The sequence below is a fragment of the Psammomys obesus genome, unplaced genomic scaffold (genome assembly GCF_907164565.1).
Source record: "Psammomys obesus unplaced genomic scaffold, mPsaObe1.curated_primary_1811, whole genome shotgun sequence".
In the NCBI taxonomy this organism is placed as follows: domain Eukaryota; kingdom Metazoa; phylum Chordata; class Mammalia; order Rodentia; family Muridae; genus Psammomys; species Psammomys obesus.
In genome coordinates, this window is record NW_026596046.1 from 3,308,504 (window position 1) to 3,330,714 (window position 22,211).

A 22,211-nucleotide genomic window follows, 5' to 3' on the forward strand; every position below is an offset into this window, starting at 1 on the left:
TCTTTCTTTCTTTCTTTCTTTCTTTCTTTCTTTCTTTCTTTCTTTCTCTTCCTTCCTTCCTTCCTTCCTTTTTCTTTCTTTCTCTCTTTCTCTTTCTTTCACTTTACATCCTGATTGCAGTCCCCCTCCTCCTCTTCTCCCAGTGCTTCCCACACCCCTCCCCCCATTCTCCCCTCTTATTCTCCTCAGAGAAGGGAGAGACCCTCTTTGGGCACCAACAGGACCTGGCACTTTAGGTCACTGCAGGACTGTGCAAATCCTCTCCCACTGAGACCAGACATGACAGCTCAGTTAAGGGAACGGGATGCAAAGGCAGGCATTGGAGTCAGAAAGGGCCCCTACTCCAGTTGTTGGAGGGGAGGGGGGCTACATAAAGACCAAGCTGTGCATTTTCAGGAGTCTATATTTTTTTTAAATGACTCTTCTCTATGGGCAATGTGACAGGGTGACCTCTGTACCTACTTTTACAAATTCCCAGGACTGTTTTTGAAAGATGAATCCAGTGGGTGCTGCTTGATGTTGTTTTCAGCCCTGTCTCCCAGAGTTTCTGAACTTGACGCCTGGGCTCGCTGGTCCAGCCAGCAGAACTGCTCTACTTGCCTTTAAGAAGGTGCTTGCAGCTCAGTCTTCAAGTGGGTCCCTTAGTAAGGGGAACAGGGACTGTCTGTGACATGAACTCAGTGGCTGGCTTTTTGATCACCTCCCCCTGAAGGGGGAGCAGCCTTACCAGGCCACAGAGGAAGACAATGCAGCCAGCCCTGATGAGAGCTGCTAAGCTAGGGTCAGAGGGAAGGGGAAGAGGACCTCCCCTATTAGTGGACTTGGAGAGGGGCATGGGAGGAGATAAGGGAGGGAAGATAGGATTGGGAGGGGTGGTGGGAGGAGGATACAGCAGGGATACAAAGTGAATAAACTGTAATAAATAAAAAAAGAGTTGATAGGCTTTTTGCATATGGACGTAAAAGAAAAAGAAATTTAAAAGAAAGAGAGAAAAGAAAAAAGTGCTTGCTGAGCTGTCACCAGACATGGCTGTGGTTATCAGGAAGCAGATAATGAAGCAGAGAGTGGGAATGTGGGCTGGAATTTCTACAACTTTGCAGAAGTCAGGGTCTAAACTGTTTGGGTTTCCCCCAAAAAATTAATTAACCCATTTATATAATTTTTTAATTTTCAGTGCACAAATTAAGGGTGTTCAGTGTTACAATTCCATTATGCATGCAGTGTAGAACGGCTTAATTAGAACTTTTAGAACTGCTGAATCCACACAGTTTTCAAACACTCTTGATCCTGGTATGATGGTTGTTAGTGCAGGGACCGACCAGGGAGGTGGCTCGGTGGATAAAGCACTTGTCGCACAGTGTGATCATCTGAGTTAAAGTCCTCAGCAGCCATGTGAAGCCTTCAGTCCCAGCACTCAGAAGGCAAAGACAAGATCCTCAGGCAAGCTGGCTAGATTAGCTGAACTGGCAAGCTCCAGGTTCAGCCAGGGAACTAGTAAATCAAGTTGGGAGCCATGGCTCAGTGGCAGAATCTGACCTTTGCACCCACAGGTGTGCACAAGCATGTGCGTTAGTACACACAAGCACCTGCCCATGAACACATATATTTGAACATGTGCACACACACAGTCCTCACGCACCCTCCAAAACTGCTGGGCCTTCTACTAATAGGTTTTCAGAAGTTGCTATCCTCCTGATCCCTAGAGTAAGAGCTGAGGCTACACCTCCCGCAGCCAGGAAACCTGGATCTCACCCTGCTGTCCAGAGCTCTTGGGACAGCTTGCCTGTGCTGGCTGCACCCATCTTCAGAGGCTGAAAAGGAATATTGACTTGGACCAACGTGTTGATGAAGTGTAATAGGTGTGTGGTACTGGTCATGATGGTGATGGTGATGGTGATGGTGATGGTGATGGTGATGGTGATGGTGATGGTGATGGTGATGGTGATGGTGAGGATGAGGATGAGTTTTAAATCCAGGGAAATCTTCCATTTGGGAGACGCCTATGCTGGCCAGGGCTAGGGGTGCCTATGCTGGCCAGGGCTAGAGGTTCCAATGGAGAAAATGGTGGCCTTGCTATCAAGAGTGATACAGGTAGAGGTAATTCCAGCTGATAAGGTATAGCAGGTAAAAGATGGACCCTATCCAGAGGAGCATTGTAGGGTGAGCGAGGCAACTGCTCCTCTCTGAAGGTCACCACAGGGAGATTCTCACATGCCATCTTCCCTGCTTCTTTCCTCCCTGGAGCTCTGCATTTGGAACATAGGACATACTCATAGCTCCCATAGCTGCCCTGAGTTTCTTATTCCTGCTTTCTAATGGAAAAAGTGATGGGGAAACCATACTGGCCTCTCGCTGACTTCAAATGCTGCCTGTGGTTCTCTTCACTATGGGCATCTTCTCACCAGAGTCTCCTCTTAATGTCTGTTCTCTTTCAAACATGGGGTGACTCTCCCCTACATGTCACTCCATGTCCTGGGCTGGCTGGCTGCACCTTCCCTCCCACCTGTTCAGATGGGTACCCTTGTGTATCAGGCCCTGAGGTTGCCAGGCTGAGGGTGGTCCTACTCTTGCATTTCAGAACTCATTCTGGAGGGGGAGCAGATGAGGAGAGACTGCTCCTCCCAGTCCCCTGTCCAGGTAGAGCTGTGTATTCAAGAATACCCAGGTGAGGGGTTCCAGGCAGAAGACAGACCCCAGCACGGATGAGAAGTGAGGTAGGCTTTGGGAAGTCAGCTAGCGAGTGAGGCAAACTGTGGAGGATGCTGAGGCCAGCATCCTCAGCATGGACAGGGCCGTAGCTGTGATGGACTGTGATTCCCCAAGAGAAGACAGGGGGAAACAGGCTCTAGGTTGAGGATAGTGATGGGGGGGGCAGAGAATGGTCTGACAGTGAGGAATGGAGCGAGAAGAGAACTGGAGTATAAAAGCCAAGGGCTAGAGATGTGAAAAAAGTCTGCAGGGCAAGTATGGGAGGGCTTCTCAGGAAGAAAGTGCTTCACAGCTGTGGCCATGAGGGTCTCCAGCAGCAAGGTAGAGCAGGCCTGGTGAGTTTGGAAGGCAGAGAGTGACCCTTGGAAACAGAGGATGCAGGCAGTATCTATAGGGGACCTGAAGAGACAGTGGCAGGCTGGAGACAGAGACCCACTGCATTTGTGATCTTGACTGGAATTTCACTAATTTGCCAGGGGCCTCTGTGCATGTTCTTCTCTCTGATCCTGGTTGGGTCCTGCCCATGACCTGCATCTCACAGGTCCTCCTATTTACCAGAGGCTGGACCAATATCCAGTTGACATACATGGTTAGTCACATGACATTACCAGTGGGAAGTGCTGTCTCCATGCAGCAATTTTTAGAAACATCATCTGTTTGGGAAGGAAGTCAGCATGGATAAGCATGAAATGTGGAAATGCATAATGTCACACATGGTTTGTTCACCTGAAGTGTGACAGTGTGACATGGCAGGCATGGGATTTCTCCCCACAGCATTTTATTCACATCTAGTGTTAAATCAGACACTAATAGAGACAGGGGCATGATGTTCATCAACAATAGCTTCTAACCATATGGCAGAGAGTGTCAGACATGCCAGACAGCACAGCAAAACAAGCACAACTCAGGCATTCTGGGAAAAGATGTGCTTAGGGTGATGCCTCTGGAATAGATGGTAACGTCCAAAACCTCCTGAATCAAGGTTTGCCCACAGCTTACTTTTCTAGACTGTCTACCCTCACAGAAGGAAGGCTGGTGTCTCTCCAGAACCAAGCCAAGGTCCAAACAGTTGGAACTGAGAGAAGCCACATGTAATTTTCAAAAGCCAGGTGCCTGCCCCCTCTTGTAGGTCGGGGTTCTGGTTGAGCTAAGAGCCACTTAGTCCTACCAGGTGGGCACTGTCCTTGGTGCTGAACTACCTCATGGTGGCCTGCTCTGCCTGTAGCCTGCTTGTGTATGACTGTGAGCCCATGATGGATGATGGGTGAGTAGGGAACTTGCTGAGCTGAGAGAGCAGATCAGGGAGATGGCTTTCTGGCTTGACAGACACAGGGTTGGCGGAGACATTACCCATTTACCTTTGTCATTCCCTTTGGCTTGTATGCTTGCCGATAGCTTCTGGTTCTGCCCATGAGATCTGTGTGCCCACTCTACTTTCTGATATAGCCTAGCAATGCTCTCTGACACTTCCCATACAGCTCTGCTTTGCCTCAAAGCAATTCTAGAAAGCATCTGTTACGGACCTTCTCTCTTGAGTGCTGGGGTGAGGGGTGTTTGTTGATTTTTGCCATTGTGCACTCCTGCATAGAGTCTCAGAGCAAAACCACTCAATATCAAGGCTGGGACTCTCAAGTGCCCTCATCCCCTTTGTTACTGCTCACTTTCTAATCTCTAAAGTTAGGAGACTTTCCTTGCTGCGATCTGTTCCTTCTCTACCTTCTCAACCTTTAATACGTTTTGGGGTGGAAACTAATTACCTTGTACATGCTAAAACAACACATTTACCACTGACTTATACCTCTAATCTCCTCATTGTTCATCCATTCATCCCTCCCTTCCTTTATCCATTCATTCATCTCTGGGTATGTAAAAGACAGCACAGCAGCCACTTTCAGAAGCATCAGTTAGTCTTCAAGAAGGGAAAAAAAAAATGACCCAGTCCTCTAAACCTACAACAGGGACAAACTGGCTTCTGGGGAGAGATCATGGCCTGGTAACTTTTTCGGGGATTGGTGGATCATATGTGCCTCAGCTGTTGTGATAAAGGGACAAAGAGAAGCATTTGACCACAACTGGTGTTATTCAACATTTGCAACACTGAGCCCTAAGGACAGTGTGCAGAGTGAAGTGAACCAGGCATAAAAGGACAGACACCATGTGACTGCCCTTCCACGACATTCCCAGGACTGAAAGTAGAGTTGTGCCTTCCAGGGCCTAGGAGAGTTTTGAGTGGCGAGTCGTGGTTTAAGGGCACGGTGTTTTCAGTTGCGCAAGGGAGAGCTGGGAGTGGTGGTGGTGACTATACCCAAAGCTACCCAACTGTCTAACTTAAAAATGGTTGTAAAAGAAAGATCTTTGTGTTATTGACTGATTTGAGCCAGTCTGGAACATCAGTAGCCAAGCTGAGCTGGTCTGAATGTCAGCAGCTGGCATCACACACACACAGACAAAGCCATCTGGGTCCAATCAAATTGCTCAGTTAGAACAACAGTAGAAGAACCGCCTACCACCATTTAGGGTATGGACACAGGGCATTTACGTGGTCATGGGTGTGCATCTTTTTAGAGGACACCCAGGGCTGTTGCAGTCTGTGAGTGGCTCAACACATCCTGAGGTAGTAGGGAAGGCTCCCCTTCTCTGCTTGGTCTTGGGTTGTGGTCGGTGTTGGACATTATCTCACTTTGGCAGCATAGTGTGATGCAAATGATTTTTTAAAATGTAAGCACAGGCAAGGGGGCGCGGCAGTGGTCACTCGTAAAATCAGCACATGAACGTGCCTTGAATGACAATGGCTTATGTTATAAATCTTAATTTTGAAAACTGTAAGTAAAAAAATGCAGCTACATTCCCAACATCAGGACCAAGCTTCACCGGGCGCTGTGTATAGCTGTGCTTTCTGCTCCTGACTGTAGAGCTGATGGGAGCTGTGGCTTGCTATGGGGGCCAGCATCATGACAGATGACTGCATTGCATGCTCCCAGCCCTTGGAAGGTCCAAATCCACAATCTAAAGTACAGTTTCTCCTGAATGCATGATACATTTGCACCAATGTAAATTAAAAAGAAAAAATAGAAAAGTCTGATCATAAATTGAGGCCCCTCTTGCCTTATAAATTCTAACACTGAGCATTAATTTTCCTTTCTACTCTTTCCCTTCCCACTAGCTTAAAAAAAAAAGTAAACATTCCATTTTTATATTCCCAAGAGCTTGGCAGGGAGAAGCTAGTTGGCTCCTTGGTATCATTTTACTATGTTACTTTGTGAAATGCCTTTTAAATTCTGAATCACAGGACTTAGCTTTAGTGTCTGCTGCACTAGGCTGTGCCTGGAGTCAGAAGCCCATTGTTATGACTGAAGACTAATCACTTTGACCAAGGCGGGGGGGGGGGGCTCCCTTTCCTCCTGGGAGAGCACAGCTCTGGCAGGAACAAGTCCATGCTAGTCATGCCAGCCCACAGGGTCTGATAGGAGTTAAATACAGAAGCTGTCCCTTGGAAATTGAGACCTAATATTGACTTGGCATTGGTCATCGACACGGCACCTTTGTTTCATTCCTCTTTCAGATGTCAAGCTAGTTTTCTCAGAATGTGTGCACAAGGCTTGGGGCTAAATGCAGGGAAGCTAGGGGAATTCAGAGGACGGTGCAGGCCAGGCTCCTGGGAGGACTCCAGGTTTGAGCTGTGAATACCTCCAGGCAATTGCTTTTGAGCCCCAGTGTGTTGCTAACATTGCACTCTGTCCATACAGCTTTTAACCTTCAGATTGGTAGGAGGGAAAATTGCAGCTGTTCATGGCTAACTGGCATAACCAGTGGTGAAAGAAGCAGTGTTGATGCAAAGCAGGACTTAAGAAGGGTTGGTGGAGATATTCTTGTCTGACTCTTGATCAGAACCAAACAGGATTCTCCCTTGCAATGTAGTATTCCTTGCGTTAAGCCACAGAACGCCTGTATCCTCTTGAAGGACCTTAGTGTGACCTCTCCACAGGTGAGGCAGGTGCGCCAGGGATCATCATTTATGTGGGTGTGAGGTCTGTGTGACCCATCCGTCCCCTTGGCCACCCCTTCTGCTTTGCCAGTGTGCTGAAGCTGAAAGGTGACCTTCATGCAGCAGGACACTGCTGAGCTGGACTGGGTCATGAAGACGTCTAGACATCTAGAGGGTTCTGCTTATACTTTTTTCCTAACTATTTTCATTTCACTCATTTGTTTTGGCAGTGCTGTGTACATGCCCCAACCCTCATTCATGCTAGGCAAGAGCTGAACCTGTCTGTGTATTGTCAGCTGCCATTACTTTGAAGGCATAGTACTACATGTGTGATAAACAAGTTGACATTGGGCCTATTTTGAAGTGAAGGTTCATTCAATGGCTTTAAATTTTTTTTTATTTTTATTAATTACAGTTTATTCACTTTGTATCCCAGCTGTCACCCCTTCCCCCATCTCCTCCCAGTCCCAACTTCCGTCCTTCTTCTCCTATGCCCCTCCCCCAGTCCAATGATAGGGGAGGTCCTCCTCCCCCTCCATCTGACCATAGACTATCAGTTCTCATCAGGACTGGCTTCTTTGCCTTCCTCTGTGTACTGGTAAGGCTGCTCCCTCCTCAGATGGAGGTGATCAAAGAGCTAGCCCATGAGTTCATGTCAGAGACAGTCCCTGTTCCTATTATTGGGGAACCCTCTTGGACACTGAGCTGCCATGAGCTACTTCTGTGCAGAGATTCTAAGTTATCTCCATGCATGGTCCTTGTTTGGAGTATCAATCTCAGAAAAAAAATTCTGGGCTCAGATTTTTTTGGTTCTGTTGCTCTCCTTGTGGAGCTCCTGTCCCCTCCAAGTCTTTCTATCTCCCCCTTCTTTCATAAGATTCTCTGCACTCTGCCCAAAGTTTGGCTATGAATCTCAGGATATGTTTTGATACCTTGCTGTGTAGAGACTCACAGAGGCCCTCTGTGGTAGGCTGCTGTCCTGTTCCCTGTTTTCTCCTGATGTCCATCTCATTTGCCTTTCTGAGTGAGGATTGACCATCTTCCCCAGGGCATTCAATGGCATTTAATAAAGGCTTTGCTGCCATCACTGCCATCTCATCCCAGAACATTCCCAGTGTCTCAAAGACCTCTTACCTTTAAGCACTCTTCTCTTGCCCTAACCTCTTGCAATGGGACATTTGTTTTCTGTCTCTGAAGATTCATTAGTTCTGGAGATTTCAGCCCTATACTCTGCCACCCTTTCTGTCTGGCCTCTCCTTTAGCCTGCTCCAGTTTAGTGTTGTAGCAGCACATTGGACCATCATTCCTTTGGCTGTGAATAATATTGCATGGGATGAGTGTAGCGTGCCTTGACATTTGGGTTCTTTCTACATTTGGACTAATGTCAAGACTGCTGTGAACATGCATGTGCAGGTAGTCATGAGATCTTATTTTGAGTTTTATGGGCACATAGGGAGGAGCAGAAGTTCCAGGCTGTGTGGTCATCAGTGCTTAGGCTTATACAGAAGCAGAGCATTTCCCATCCCTAGCAGCAGTCAATGAGGGCACTGCTTACTCTGAAATTGGAAAACATTTAATAGCTCTGATCCTCTGGCAGGCCAGACTTGGCCTCTCCAGCTCCCCAGACCTAGTCTCTAAAAGATGGCTTTTGTGTGCTGCAAATCTGTTTATGCCCTGGCTTATTTCAAGGAAGGTTTAACCTTGGCAAAACCATAAGTCCAGTTTCCATGTTGCCTGTGTCATGTCAAGGGTAGGGTAATCACTGTGTATTTCCCTGATGTTAATTAGAAGTGCCCTACATGGTGCTGAATAAATAAATACTTACTCAGGATTGGCCGCTGTGGACAGGACAGTCCTTTCACAAAGCTTGGCATGCAAAGGTGAGTTTAGAAAAAAAATGGGATTATGCTCTGAAATGAGTGGCCAGACACCCTCCTCCACTGTCTGCGCCCAACCAGGCTCTAGGAACGCTCACAAGCAGTAAGGTAGATGCTGTGTCCAGCTGGTTATGCCGGTCAGTAGTGGAGAGGATCTCAGAGGGTCAGGCCCAGAATTCAAAGCCAGGCTGGAGAAAAGGCAGCAGCCATCAGTTCCTGGAGGGGTGGCCAGATTTACAAATAGGGCCCTTTAAATTAGAGGGCTGGAGCTGGGTGAGTACAGGCTTTACAAGATAAAAAGGCGGTGATAATAATTGCTCAACATTATAAATGCACTTAGTGATACCAAACTGTAGGCACACATAATTGAGAAGGCAAATTTTATGCCGTGGAAAAACTGAAGCTCAGGCAGATGATGAATAATTTTTAGTATAATGTGTTCTATGAAATGCTTGGGATGGGGTCCATGGCCCTTCCCTCCTCCCATTCATGGATCTACCGAAAGATTTAAAGGATAGATTGTCTCACTAGCTGGTCCTTGATATGTCTGTCTTGACACTTTTAAGCCAAACATCTCTTTGCAAAAGTGATCACAAAAAAAAGATACTCACAAAAGTGAGTATCACAAGAATAAATACTTTATCCGAGCCCATTTTCCTCAAGGTAAATATTACAGTAGTAGCCTTAATTGTAAGAGGAATGGAGAAATGAATAATAGCATAGTTGTTTGTTTGTTTTTTCTTCCTGAGCCCCGTGTGTGTCAGAGGGTGGATTCCAGGGACTTTTGAAAGAATCTGGCCACATGCCTGAGATAGACCCTGGCAGATCATGCTTTTGGCTGTTTGTCCTTACTCAGAGCTGCCCTTGTACAGCAGAATTGGCCCAACCCACTTGATTTGGATGGAGGAAGAAATCTTTGTAGGCATATGAGATGATTAGGGATGACTGGCGCTTTGGAAAACAAAGTATGAAAATGGTCCCCAGAGGACAGGGTTGTCTGAGTCATCCATCAGCACCAGTGTTTCTCCGCTGCAGGGTCATGTTGGAGGGGGAGGTGTAATGGAGGGAGATGCTGTGACTTCTCCAGATCTAAGCTGATTATGTCTGTTCCGAACATGTTTGTCGTTCACAAGAAGGCTGTTGTTCCAGATGGTGTGAGCTGAGTGGGTGTGAGATAATTTTCTGTGAGTTCATCTCAAGCAGTGTGGGATATGTTACTGGATTTTTGATTGAGTTAAGCAGACAAATCAGAATTGACACTTTAAAAACATTCCAAACTATTTTGCACCAACTGGGGCCAACATATTTATTCAGATGATTTATTCACATTAGTGTTTGTATTAAGGGTATTTATCTCTGCACTGAGCAGCTGTCTCTGGGCCCCAGCATGATCAGCCAGGCTGTGTGGCACCATGCACTGATCCGTGGACATGTCCACCTGAGAGTTCACCTCACTTTGTGTGCTTTGCACTAGCGTTCTCTGTCCTCTGATGGATGGAAAGAAGATGGACACTGTGGTAGTGTGGAGGAGCCTTGGCCCTGCCTTATTGTGATAAGTGGCTGGCAGTTGTACCTTGTTGGCACTTCAACAGGATTTAAGTATTTTCACCTAAGAGGCTTGGAGCCCTGTATCTATGCGGGCCTTGAACCATGTGAATTTCCAATGGTGCTTTCCATGCTGTTGGTCCCCTTATGGGACCAGCCCCCTAGATGGGGATCATCGCTGATTGGTTATCCCTAAGGGAAACATCACAAGCCCACCCTCTTTCTTCTTTGCCATGCCGACTGGCTGCTTATGGAAAGATGTGGTTGTCATGGTGATGAGCAGGCCACTTGGGAATACGTTAGAGGAGATGTTGACAGAGGAGGGATGGCGGTTGCTTTCTCAGTGGCTTCTTGGGGACACAGGGTAGGTCTTCAACGACGGGAGTCCACATGGGAGTTGTCCTGTGCTGGGATCTTCCAGGTAACTCACGCCCTGGATACACCTAAAAACAGCCAGGTGTATTCAACATTGAGGAGTCAGAGATGTGTATAGCCAAGCTTCCCCTTAGAGAGATGTCTGAGGTGCCATTCAGTGTCTGAGGAAACATCCCAGAGACTTTCATGGGGGAAGGATCAGGATGTCCACAGCCAAACTTTCCCTTAGGGATATCATATCCACAGTAGAGGTGACATCCCAGTGGTTTGTTTGGGATCTTCCTCCTGGTCAACCTTGGCCATGAGATAAAGCACCCCACAGGGAGGGGGATCTTGGTTCTTTCAGCCCCTTTCAGAGCGCTGTCCCCAGTCAGCATTAGCCCTATAGAAGAGGGCACTGTTGACAAACTCAGCTTGGCTGGCATGGGATTCGATAGGGTGATTGCAAGCTACTATGGTGAGAAGAGTGGGCATTTGGGAAGTGAAGAAACTTTCCAGCAGTGCTGGCAACCTAGGGACTGGCCCTGGCATGCACCAGGACAGAAGGACAAGTTCGGGGCTCACCTGTCATCTGGCTGGTCCACCAGGACAGAAGGACAGGATCAGGTGTTTATCTGTGTGGTCTGGCCAGGCCTAGGAATTCATGCAGGTCACAGATAAGCACAGCTATAGTTTGGATTTAAGTTGAATATATGTTCACATTTGCTCCTCATTTTGAAGTATTAACAGGCTGGAAACAGGCCAGGCAATGGTGGCACACACCTTTAATTCCAGCATTTGGGAGGTAGAGGCAGATGGATCTGTGAGTTCAAGGCTGGTCTGGTCTACAGAGGGTGTTCCAGGATAGCCAAGGCTACACAGGGAAACCCTGTCTCGACAAACCCAAAAAGAAGAGAGATGGGGTGGGTGGGCTGACAGTTAATCCAACTACATGGAGTCTTTGGGAGGTAGTTAGATAACCTTATGGGGGAGGGAGTGTCCTCACGACTAGATCCTGGGGACTTTATGAAAACAGAAATTAGACAAGATTCCTTGTCTCATTCCCTGTCCCTTACATTGTGAAGTCACCAAATCAGGACTGACAGGAGGAAGACTGTCACCAAACACATGCCCTTGGCCTCTGGTTGTGTGATGCCAGATGAACCTTTTCTTTACTGCATGCTAAAGTCTAGGGTGTCCTGTTGTTAGCAACGGAGACTGACACAATGCAGGCCTCCAGAGGGAGGAGGGACCAGCCAGATCCTAGACCGGCCCAAAGCTCCAGCACTTCCTAAGCTACAGGAAGACAGGCCCTGTGAAGGGTGTCTGAGATGTCACATCCATAGGATGTGGCAGGAAGACCCTCTTCGCCTTCCCTGTCCTCAGAAAGCTGCCTCAAATCCAGGTGTTCACCTGCCCCACCTCTGAACTCTAGTGAAACCTATGGTAGAGGAGAGAAGGCTTGGCCAAGAGCCGTTCTGACTACCTGAGGGCCCATGTTTGTTCCCCTCAGTGCCAGGATCCTGGTTCTTTAATTTTGTATGTAAACTTACTGGAGGAGTGGACCACCATAAGGGGCTATGGCAGTGACTCACCAGCGCCTCTCAACCTGCGGTTGCCACTGACCCCGTCACAGAGATTGTCTAAGACCATCTGCATATCAGATACTTACAGTGGCAAAGTCACAGTTATGAAGTAGCAACAAAAGTAATGTCACAGTTGGGGGCCACCACAACATGAGGAACTAACTGTATGAAAGGGTCGAGGCATTAGGAAGGTGAGAATCACTGGTGATGACAGCATAGAACCAGGATGGGCAGCTACCCCCTGGCACCTTCTCCTAAGCACTTTGCAAGTCTGGCAGTCGCCAGAAGCATTCACAGCCTCTGAAGCATATGGTTTGGGCAGTGACTTCAGTATGTTACATCTTGGTTCTGTTTTCTGCAGGGTGTAAGGAGCTAAATGCAGGAAATACACCTTAAGTGTTAAATTATGTTGTTTGAAGTAAAGGAAGTTATGGGTTGAGACTGTATTTTAAGAGGAGATTTAATGCTTCATGGCATATTTATTTTATTTTTTTGTAGTAGTACTACATTGATTCATTTGCATTTATCCTCACCCAAGAACCGAGATTTATTCTAATGATACGATTTTTTTTTATTTTTTAATTTATATTTTAGTTTATTACAATTTATTCACTTTGTATCCCAGCTGTAGCTCTTCCATCGTCCCCTGCCAATCCTGCCCTCCCTCCCTCTTCTCCTCCCATTCCCCTCCCCCAGTCCACTGATAGAGGAGATTCTCCTCCCCTTCCCTCTGACCCTAGCCCATCAGGTCTCATCAGGACTGGCTGCATTGTCTTCCTCTGTGGCCTAGCATGGTTTTTAACTCTTGAACAGTGTGAGAGGAATGTACCACCATGGGAAATACAAGAGAGAATCACTAAAAGAAACCCACTAAAATGTGTTCAGCATCTGATCCAGTGGTCGTAACTGTGGGTGTAGGTCCAGAAGAAACAAAAAGTCTTAAAGACATGCTCACGCACCCAAGTTTTCAACAGCATTACTTGGAACAGTCAAAAGGTGAGAGCAAAGAGCGTGCCACATATACACAGTAGAACACTGTTCAGCCTTCAGGAGGGAAATTCTGAGAGTATAACATGGATGAATCTTGAGGACACCGTGCTAAATGAAGTAGGCCAGTCACCAACAGATAAACACTATATAGTGCCTTGTACCCCAGGTACTTAAAAATGTCCCAATTCATAGACCCAGAGAAAGGAGTGAATGGGGGCTACATGGCAAAGAGGACTTGGGAGGAATAGGAAATTGTAGTTACATGGATTCAGGCTGGTTTTGAACATTTTCCTTCATTTTTATTTAATTGTATGTATCTGTATGAGTGCCCATGAAGGCCAGAAAAAGGTGTCAGATCCCCTGGAGCTGGAGTTAAAGGGAGCTGTGTGTGGCCCAGTGTGAGTTCTGGGAACTGAATCCGGGACCTCTGGAAGAGCAGTTCACATACCTGCCTGCTGGATGGACCAGGCTGTCCATCCCAGGTTGCAATTTTGAATTACAACATGTGTCCTTGGAATGGATAGTGGTGATGGCTGTTCAGCAACATTAATATACTTTATGCCTTTCAACTGTACACTGAAAAGTTCAAGTGGTAAATTATCTGCTTTATGAAAATAAAAATAATAGTAACTAATAAAGGTTAAATGTTTTAGAAATATAAAAGTATACATATTCATTGCATATCAATTTAATTTAATGTGTATGAATAGTTGGACACATGTATACATGTCCCTACATACATGTATTTTATACAATTGATTCTGATTGAATATGCAGTTTTTTGCTTTGTGTCTGGGTTCATTTTTCTGCTCTATAAACACATAATCAACTTTCCGGTTTCCAGGTTTGCAATGGCTTGGAGCAGCCAAGGAAACAGCAGCGCTCTGATCTCAATGGACCCACTGACAATAACAACATCCCAGAGGTAATTTTCTTCCAAAGATGAGAGTTCTGGACCAGAGTCCTCATGATGGAGTTGCCAGCTGTGTTATGGTCATCTTCCTCTCCTAGTTCTTGTACCTCCTGGGATCTGGGGGGTGGGAGTCCAGGTCAAGCCAGCCTGGGACCGCTGTCTGAGGAAGGGATGTGGGTGCTCTGTCCTGGGAGGAGGGGAAGAGCACGTCGAGAGGACTCACAGCTGCACTGTGCACTGTTGGTGCTCTGCCGATGGTTTGGAGAACACTGATGATGGTGTGGGGGGTCACGGGTGCTCTCTGATGATGGGGTATGGATCCCTTGGGCTCCCTGTGGATGGAGATCTGTGGTGCTCCTTGGCTCTGGTGTTGGGCTAGGATCCCTCGTGCTCCCTGAAGACTGTGTTCTGATACCTGGTACTCCTTGAGGATGGTGTGAGGGTCTCCGGTGCTCCCTGATCTGGTAGAAACTCGAGGGTAGCCTGGATTTCTCAAAAGCAGAGTCATTGACACATGGGGCAGACAGTCACTTTGTGACAGGCTGCGCTGTGCTCCATAGGTGGTCCATGACCATCCCCACCCACTAGATACCAGCAGCAGCTACTCTACACCTCAATTGGGACAACAAAACGTCTCCAGACATTGACCAACTTGTTTTTAAGGACAAAAATCATCCTGATTGAGAGCCACAGTTCTAAACCAACAACATGGCTCTGTCATTCAAAGTAGGGTGTAGGCAAGTTACTTTCTTTCTCTGGGGTAGTTGAAACAAGATGTTCTAGCCCGATTGAAGTACTTGTCATCACCAGTGGAATGGAGTCCATCTCCTTCGTCATGGTCTTGAAGACATGCCCAGGAAATTATGCTCAGTGATTTAAGAACCATTGGGCTTACTGGTCTTTAGGTTTCTTCTAACCTTAACATGCCAAGCTAAGGGTCCTTGAGGTTTGGTTTGCAGTCTTCTGTGATCCTTCTCAGTTTCCCATTTCCTGTATAAGAGACTTGCTGTGTGGATCTGACTTCTTGGGAACACTAGCCATTCATGGAGTTTGAGTCACATAAATCAGCCTTTTGCAATTATTATGTTCATTGCCATTGTTATTTCTCAACAGACAAAGAAGGTGGCATCGTTTCCAAGCTTTGTGGCTGGTAAGTGATCTCACATTTTATCTCTCAGGAGGCCCCTACATTTTATATCAAAGCAAATGGTCCTATTGTGCGTGGGTTTCTCCTGAGACATTTTCTTGGAAAGCACTGTTTCCAGCAAGGTGCCCTCAGGCATTTGGCTCTTTGGATTCTGCTTTAGCCCACTGTGGGGTGGGGGGGCTTCCAGCTCATCTGCCTGATTTGATGCAAGGCACAGTGAGGACCATTCATGTGTTTTAACTTCGTTAACTGCATCAGAGATGACACGGAGGGCTGGATTAATGCACTGAGATGTATCTGTGTAAGTGGCTCATTATGGTCTACTTTTCATCAGGGTGGTTATAATGACATCCAAATGCAGGCTGTTCCTTTTCACACCCTTTTCCACTTTCCCCTCCCACCCTTTTCAAGATTATCAGTGCGTGTTCCCATTCCGTAAAGAGCAAAGCAGACCGTCTTGACCGACTGGTTCTGGATAAGCATTTGGGGTGGGGCCCTCCTCCTCAGCTCTTGACAGAGCTGATGTACAGTGCGGTCTGCATGTATCCGCTGACTGCAGGGTCCCCACTGGGTTCAACATCAGAGCAAAGAACCTCTTAAGAAGGGCCTGTCTCTGCCAGGAGAATGTTTTCTGCCTCTAATGTGTTATAATAAACAATATGAGTTTTACTAATTCTCTAAATAAGCTGATAATTAATTCTTATGAATATTTATAGGGGCAGGGTAAATGGATCTTCAAAACAAATGGCTTTAAACCGAAATGCTTAAATGCTTTGTACTTTTGGTAAATAACGGAACTCTTCTGTTTTTAAAGTTCTCCTTTAAGACTGAGTTTGAAGCAGGCTTAACCAGGTTCAACTGGTTTACTCTTTTGACTGTTATAAGCAGCATAATGCTATTTCATTTGGAAGAGAATTAGTTTTAACTATGAGAACTCATATTTAAAACCCAAGTAGAATGGACTCCATGTTACCCAATGCAAATAGGCTCAGATGGCTTTTGCCCAGCAATCTGCTTGTGGCTTTAGGTATGTTTTTGATGGTTCCAACTGGCTCTAGCTGGTTTGCATTAAACCAGCAAGCTATGTAATGATTGTAGCAACTTGGCTGGCTGTAGTTTTTCAAGGTCTGATAATTGGCAGGAAGAGACCACACCCGTCTTGTCACTCCATGGTGGGGTATGACTGGGTTCTGAGCTGAAGGAGGCAACATTAATGAAAATCTCCACATCTCTCTGCACCACTTACTTGTCTTGTTGGGCTGAAGCAAGGGTGAGCATGACTCAGCCACGACCCCTCAGGGTTATGGGGTTGTATGGATCTAGGAAATGGACTTGTTGGCTAATCATGGCTTCATTTGGAAAGAACTGTGTAACTGTCAAACTGTCTCTGAATGGGGCATGGTTAGTACAGACAGCCCCCAGTCTTGTCTCTACAAGGAGGGAGGGAAGAGGCTGTTCCAGAAGGTGTCCATGTGTTCCGTCTGACTGTATCTTGTAGCTTCCTAGAAAGACTTATGAGTCTCGACCACTTGAGACTCTCTAGCCACCCTAGAATGAGTAAGCGCTCCCACACCAGCTCAGCCTGTGTAAACTGCTTGTTAACAGCTCACACCAGTGCTGACAACTCAAAATTTAGCTCTAATTTAGGAGAGAAACTAATTGGTCATTATGAAAATATGGAAACCTTAATGGAAGGCTTATCCCTTCATATAAGATAATTAATATCCAACAAAACCTTCATGAACCAAAAGTCCTATAAAATGACAAAAAGAGATAGTGACGAGGTCACAGGAAAACTTAGAATATAATCAACGAGCTTAAGAGATCTGGCGTTAGACACCTTTACAAGCTGGGATGGACTTGGGTGCAAGGACCGGCCTGCCAGTTGCATCTGTAGCAGAGAAGAAGCCTGGAGGGGAGCCGCTGATCACTCACCGACTGCGACAGATCAGCATCCTCGCTTCCCTTGGTCTTGTCTTCAGCCTCGTAGCCTCACTGTCTGGATGGCTCTGTAGTCTCTCCCTGTACGTTAAAGCACTTCTATGAGTAAGCGTGAGGGAAGGGACCATGAAGGTGGCCCAGCTGTTCAAGTGCCTGCCATGCAAGCATGAAGACACATGTTTGGATCCTCAGCACCCATGTAAAAAGTCAGATGCAGTGATGCGTGTCTCTAACCCCGACACGTTTTGAGGGGCTTAGAGACAAGAACTCTTTGGCCACTTCTTAACCAAATTGACAAGCTCTGGGTCTCATGTTCAGGTAAGATGGAATGCAGCCATGGAACATGCCCACCACTGACTTCTGGCCTCCACACACATGTGCCTGTATGAACACCTGTGTATCACACACACACAGGGGTGAATATGTTGTCTGCCTGAGAATTACATCTTCTATTCGCTTTCTATGCCTGTTCCCCAGGTAACTGAGAAATAGCTTGTCAGCTCCACCAATGAACAGCATTTCTATGATAAAGATAGCTCCGACTGGTCAAGTATATCTTGGTGGTATTAAAACTGCATGAGGTCCATACGCTCATCATAGTGGACACTTTGCGTGAGCCATCAGGCAGCCCTGTCAAACTAGCTATGAAGAGCTCATGGGCATAATCTCTCTATGGATTCTGTGGAGGAGGTCAATGATCTATAGCTCCCAACTTATTCTCTCAAAATTAACGTCCCCATCTCTAGTTGAAGTTTAGGACACCCTGTGAGTCTGAACGTTTAGGGGGAATTTATTAAAAGAATTTGGGGGAATCTGGGTGTGGTGGTGCAGGCCTGTAATCCTGACACTGAGGAGGCAGAGGCAGCATAATCAGGAGTTCAAGGCTCTCCTCCACTGTGTGAGACTATGTGTAGGAAACCAAATACCTAGAGGCACTTCAAGGCACTTGTTGCTTCTCATGGGCCAGGACTGTGTCACATGAAGCCTCCAATTCCACCCAGGTTTAATGTTGGGAAAATGTGTGCTTGGCTTTCTGTGGCCGCAGGGAAGGTCTGGGGAGGTGTTGATTGAACAAGCCCTAGTCTGTTAAACTAGTGCCTCCAGCTAGTGAGTGTTTCAGGCTTCTAGACTGAAGAGAACTGTGGTAGAAATCCTGAAGACCTGAGAAATGCCTGTGAGACAGCCTTTGACCCTAGCTCGGGCCTTATTTCACATGAGATGGTTGTTAAAACTGTGAGAACAAAAGTAGACACACAAGTGAGGACATCTTCATCCTAACACTGATCTTAGGGTTTCTATTGCCATGATAAACACCATGACCAAAAACTACTTAGGAAAAAGGGGTTTATTTCAGCTTAAAACTCTCAGGTCACATCCATCACTAAGGGAAGTCAGGGCCGGAACTCAGGGCAGAAATCTAGAGGCAAGAACTGAAGAAGATACCATGGAGAATGCTTTTTATTGGCTCATTCAACCTGCTTTTTTTTTTATATACCATCTGGGAGCACCTGCCCAGGGAAGGCACTGCCTACAATAGCCTGGGCCCTCCCATATCAATCATTAATAAAGAAAATGCACCACACGCTTGCCTACAGGCCAGTATTATGTAGGAATTTTCTCAATTTTGGTTCCCTCCTCTCAGATGACTGTAGCTTATATCAGGTTGATAAAAAACAAAACAAAATCTTAGCCAGACTCTGAAAGACTCTACCCAACATTGTATAAAAGCAGATAATGAGACTCATAAACAAATTTTGGGCAGAGTGCAGGGAATCTTAGGAAAGAAGGAAGAGATAGTAAGATCTGGAGAGGACAGGAGCTCCACAAGGATAGCAACAGAACCAAAATATCTGGGCACCAGGGGCTTTTCTGAGACTGATAACTCCAACCAAGGACCATTCATGTACATAACCTAGAACCGCTGCCTAGATGTAGCCGATGGCAGTTCAGTGTCCAAGTGGGTTCCCTAGTAAGGGAACAGGGACTGTCTCTGACATGAACTCAGTGGCTGGCTCTTTGACCACCTCCCCTGGATGGGAGAGCATCCTTGCCAGGCCACAGAGGAGGACAATGGAGCCAGTTTGGATGAGACCAGATAAGCTAGGGTCAGATGGAAGGGGGGAGGACCTCCCCTGTCGGTGGACTTGGAGAGGGGCATAGGAGCAGATGAGGGAGGGTAGGTGGGAATGGGAAGGGAGGAGGGAAGGGGCTACAGCTGGGATACAAAGTGAATAAACTAATTAATATAAAAATAAAAATTAAAAAAAAATCTTACCCAGAACACCTGGGCATGCTGTGGCCCAGCCCTGTGCAGTGAACTATTCCTGTATCATATCACCTGACCAGTTACCCTCCAAGAAATATGGACTTTCTGCCCCACAGCTAAAGTAACATAGTTGATAGTCATGGCTGAAGAGGGATAGGGCCATGCCTGCATTAGAGCCATTAGCTTTTAATCTGTGATTTCTATCCAATGTGCCCTTGATGATGAGGAAAGTTGGGGGTGTGGCCTGGTGGTAGGGCATACGCGTGACATGTGTGAAGCCTTGACTTCAATCCCAGCACTCAGAGTAATAGCAGGCAGATGGATAGATGGATGGGTAGGTGGATAGAAAGATGGGAAAACCTGCATAGGAAGGTTAAGCAAAACGCAACTGTGCCTAGTTTGAATCAGGCGCAGTGATCTAAGCTCTCCAACGTAACAACTCTTCACTTAACTCTGAGGTAAGTATCATTGCAGAGGAAGGAATGGAGGGTCAGTGAGAGTGAGCAATTGGCTTGAAGTCCCCTGAAGACTTCCCAAAGTGATGAAGTTTAGAAGGCACCATCCAGATGTCCATGAATCCCAGCGTAGAGGATGTGTCAAGAATTGCAGCTTGTGTAAAAGTCCAGCTTGCATGTGCTTTGCAAAACAAGAAGGTTGGTACTGGCCAAATGCTGTGACACCTAGTGGTGGCTGCATTAGTCCAAAATGACAAAGATCGGAGCTTGTACCCCATTCCTCCCTGTATGTGAGCCAATGCTCTTGTGGGATGCCTGTAGTCCCAGCATCCCACCTCGGCTGTATGCTCACCCTGCCAGAATTCTTGGCCTCATGTGTCAGGGCCAGGTTGTTCCTTAACAACCCATCTGTAACTTGTCAGTGTGCCATGCCTGGCCTACATGCTGGCCAAGAGGAAGAATGGGGACCCCAGTGTAGGAGGCTTCTTGCCCAGGAACTGAGACTGCCCTTCAAACTTCCCTTCTATCAGGGGTCTTCACAGTGGCAAAGCCACCTAGTAGGGTGCTTGGATCCAAGATTTTCCTTGCTCTTAAATGAATACCTGGGGCCAAGCCTGTCCAGAGGACCCCTGGATAGAGGTGTCCTCTTTGACTGTGAGGGTACAAGGCTCCTGAGATGGCAGAGGTGGGGGGCAGTGTTGGCAGGATGGGAATCAGGTGGCTCTGTGGGACCACAAGGATCATGGGAATTCAAAGAGGGGTTAGGAAAGCAAACAGCTTTTCTCTTTTACAAACAAGATCATTTTTGGTTAGTACTCAATGGCAGGCATTACACCTGTTTTAAAATAGGAACTTTTATTGCTTAGCAGAGGGCTTTAAAGATTTCTTTAAGATAGAGTTCAGATCAGGCCAGGATCCACAGAGGTGAAAATGAATTCCCTCTGGAAATCCCTGTGGAATGTCTTTCTTTTGTACCTGCACAGTTCGGAAAACTCAGTTCAGAGCCTGTCTTCTCTTCAGTGGAAGCCACTACTAAATCTCTTTTGACTCCCTTCTGAAGCTTCTGGGATTTATACCAGCTTATATACAGACCGCTGCAAATAGATGCTGGCCACGTGGGGCCTTCAGCTTGCACTTTCTTTTCTTGGTAAATGCTGGAGATTGCCGGGATCCGGCTGACTGTTTAAGCTAGCAGTCTTCCAGAGCGTGACCCCTGGCTGGGCAGTGGCGTATCAACCAGTCCGTTACAAACCAACTCTTAGGGGGTTTGGCCAGTGCAGCAGTAAGCAGCCATATGCTGAGATGTGAATTGTCCTAAAGGAGCACTTAAAGCAGAGTTAGCAGCCTTTGTCAACTGTAGAGCACGGCAACTTTGATGGACATGGCTGAAGTGCCTTGGGGGCACTAGACAGAGACCTTGGTCACTGTGCTAATTATTTTTTATGTTGCTGTGATCAAATACCCAAATAAACAACTTAAGAGAGGGTTTAATTTGTGTCACTCTTCCAGACTGTGCTCGCCAGGCTCCATTGCAGTGGGCCTGTGGTGATGAAGCATGCGGCAGGCCAGGTCAGCTCACTAAATGGCAGACAGGAAGGAGAAAGTCAGAGATGCAAGATACAGCCCCTAGGAATATGTTTTCAGCTGACTTACTTTCTTTAACCAGGTGCCGCCTCCAAGAGCTTTTATTTCTTCCCAGTGGTGCCAACAAGTTATGAACCCATTGGTGAATTAAACCATTGATTGGGTCAGAGACCCCAGGACCCAGTCACCTCTCAATCAGTGGTTAGATCACTATCTGGGGATCAAGACTTTTGGTGAGACACTTCATATCCACACTCTGACAGCTCTAACTCTAACAGCTGTTGATAAAAGTGCTCACCCATGCTGTGCTCTCCAGTAGATGATCTTATCCTGGGCACTTAGGTATACAGTGGCATCATATTGCCCAGGCACTAGGTATACAGTGGCATTCTTTCACATGGTTGTCTTTCCTCAGAAATGAAGACAAGCATCATGCCAGTAGTTCATAAGCTAAGCTAAGCCATTCATGTCTCCCTCCTACCCTCCCTTCTGGTTTGGTTTTACTTCTTTGATAGAGTCCCGCATTGTGGCCAGGTTGGCCTCAAATTCATGCTCTGCCCCTCAACTGCTGGGAGTGAGGTACAAGTTACCATGCCTGGCTCGTGTCTCTTTTCCCAAGCCTTGCCTGTACATTGTTATTGTGACAATACTGAGATTTACTTACAAGCAGGAAGGCTTCAGGCTTTGGTTGGTTGGCTCTGTTGTTTGGGGGCCTGTTGTGAGGCAGAACACCATGGCAGTAGTAGGGGCGGAGATTTTACCTCGTGGCATCTTTATGTTTCTTATGGATTTGTGCTGTTTGTTTTTTCTTGTTTTTTTTTTTTTTTTTTTTTTTTTTTTTTTTTTTTTTTTTTTTTTT

General features: G+C 46.6%; 1 protein-coding gene across 6 annotated transcripts in view; it reads left to right on the forward strand.

Annotated features, from left to right (window-relative positions):
• The window catches only part of Apba2 (amyloid beta precursor protein binding family A member 2), a 236,548-nt gene that overhangs the window by 183,172 nt on the left and 31,165 nt on the right, over positions 1-22,211 (forward strand). For all 6 annotated transcript variants that reach the window (XM_055623536.1, XM_055623541.1, XM_055623539.1 and 3 more), the window contains 2 exons: positions 13,891-13,971; positions 15,073-15,109. In XM_055623536.1, coding sequence (XP_055479511.1) covers positions 13,891-13,971; positions 15,073-15,109 — 118 coding nt within the window. The remainder of the gene's footprint in view (positions 1-13,890; positions 13,972-15,072; positions 15,110-22,211) is intronic.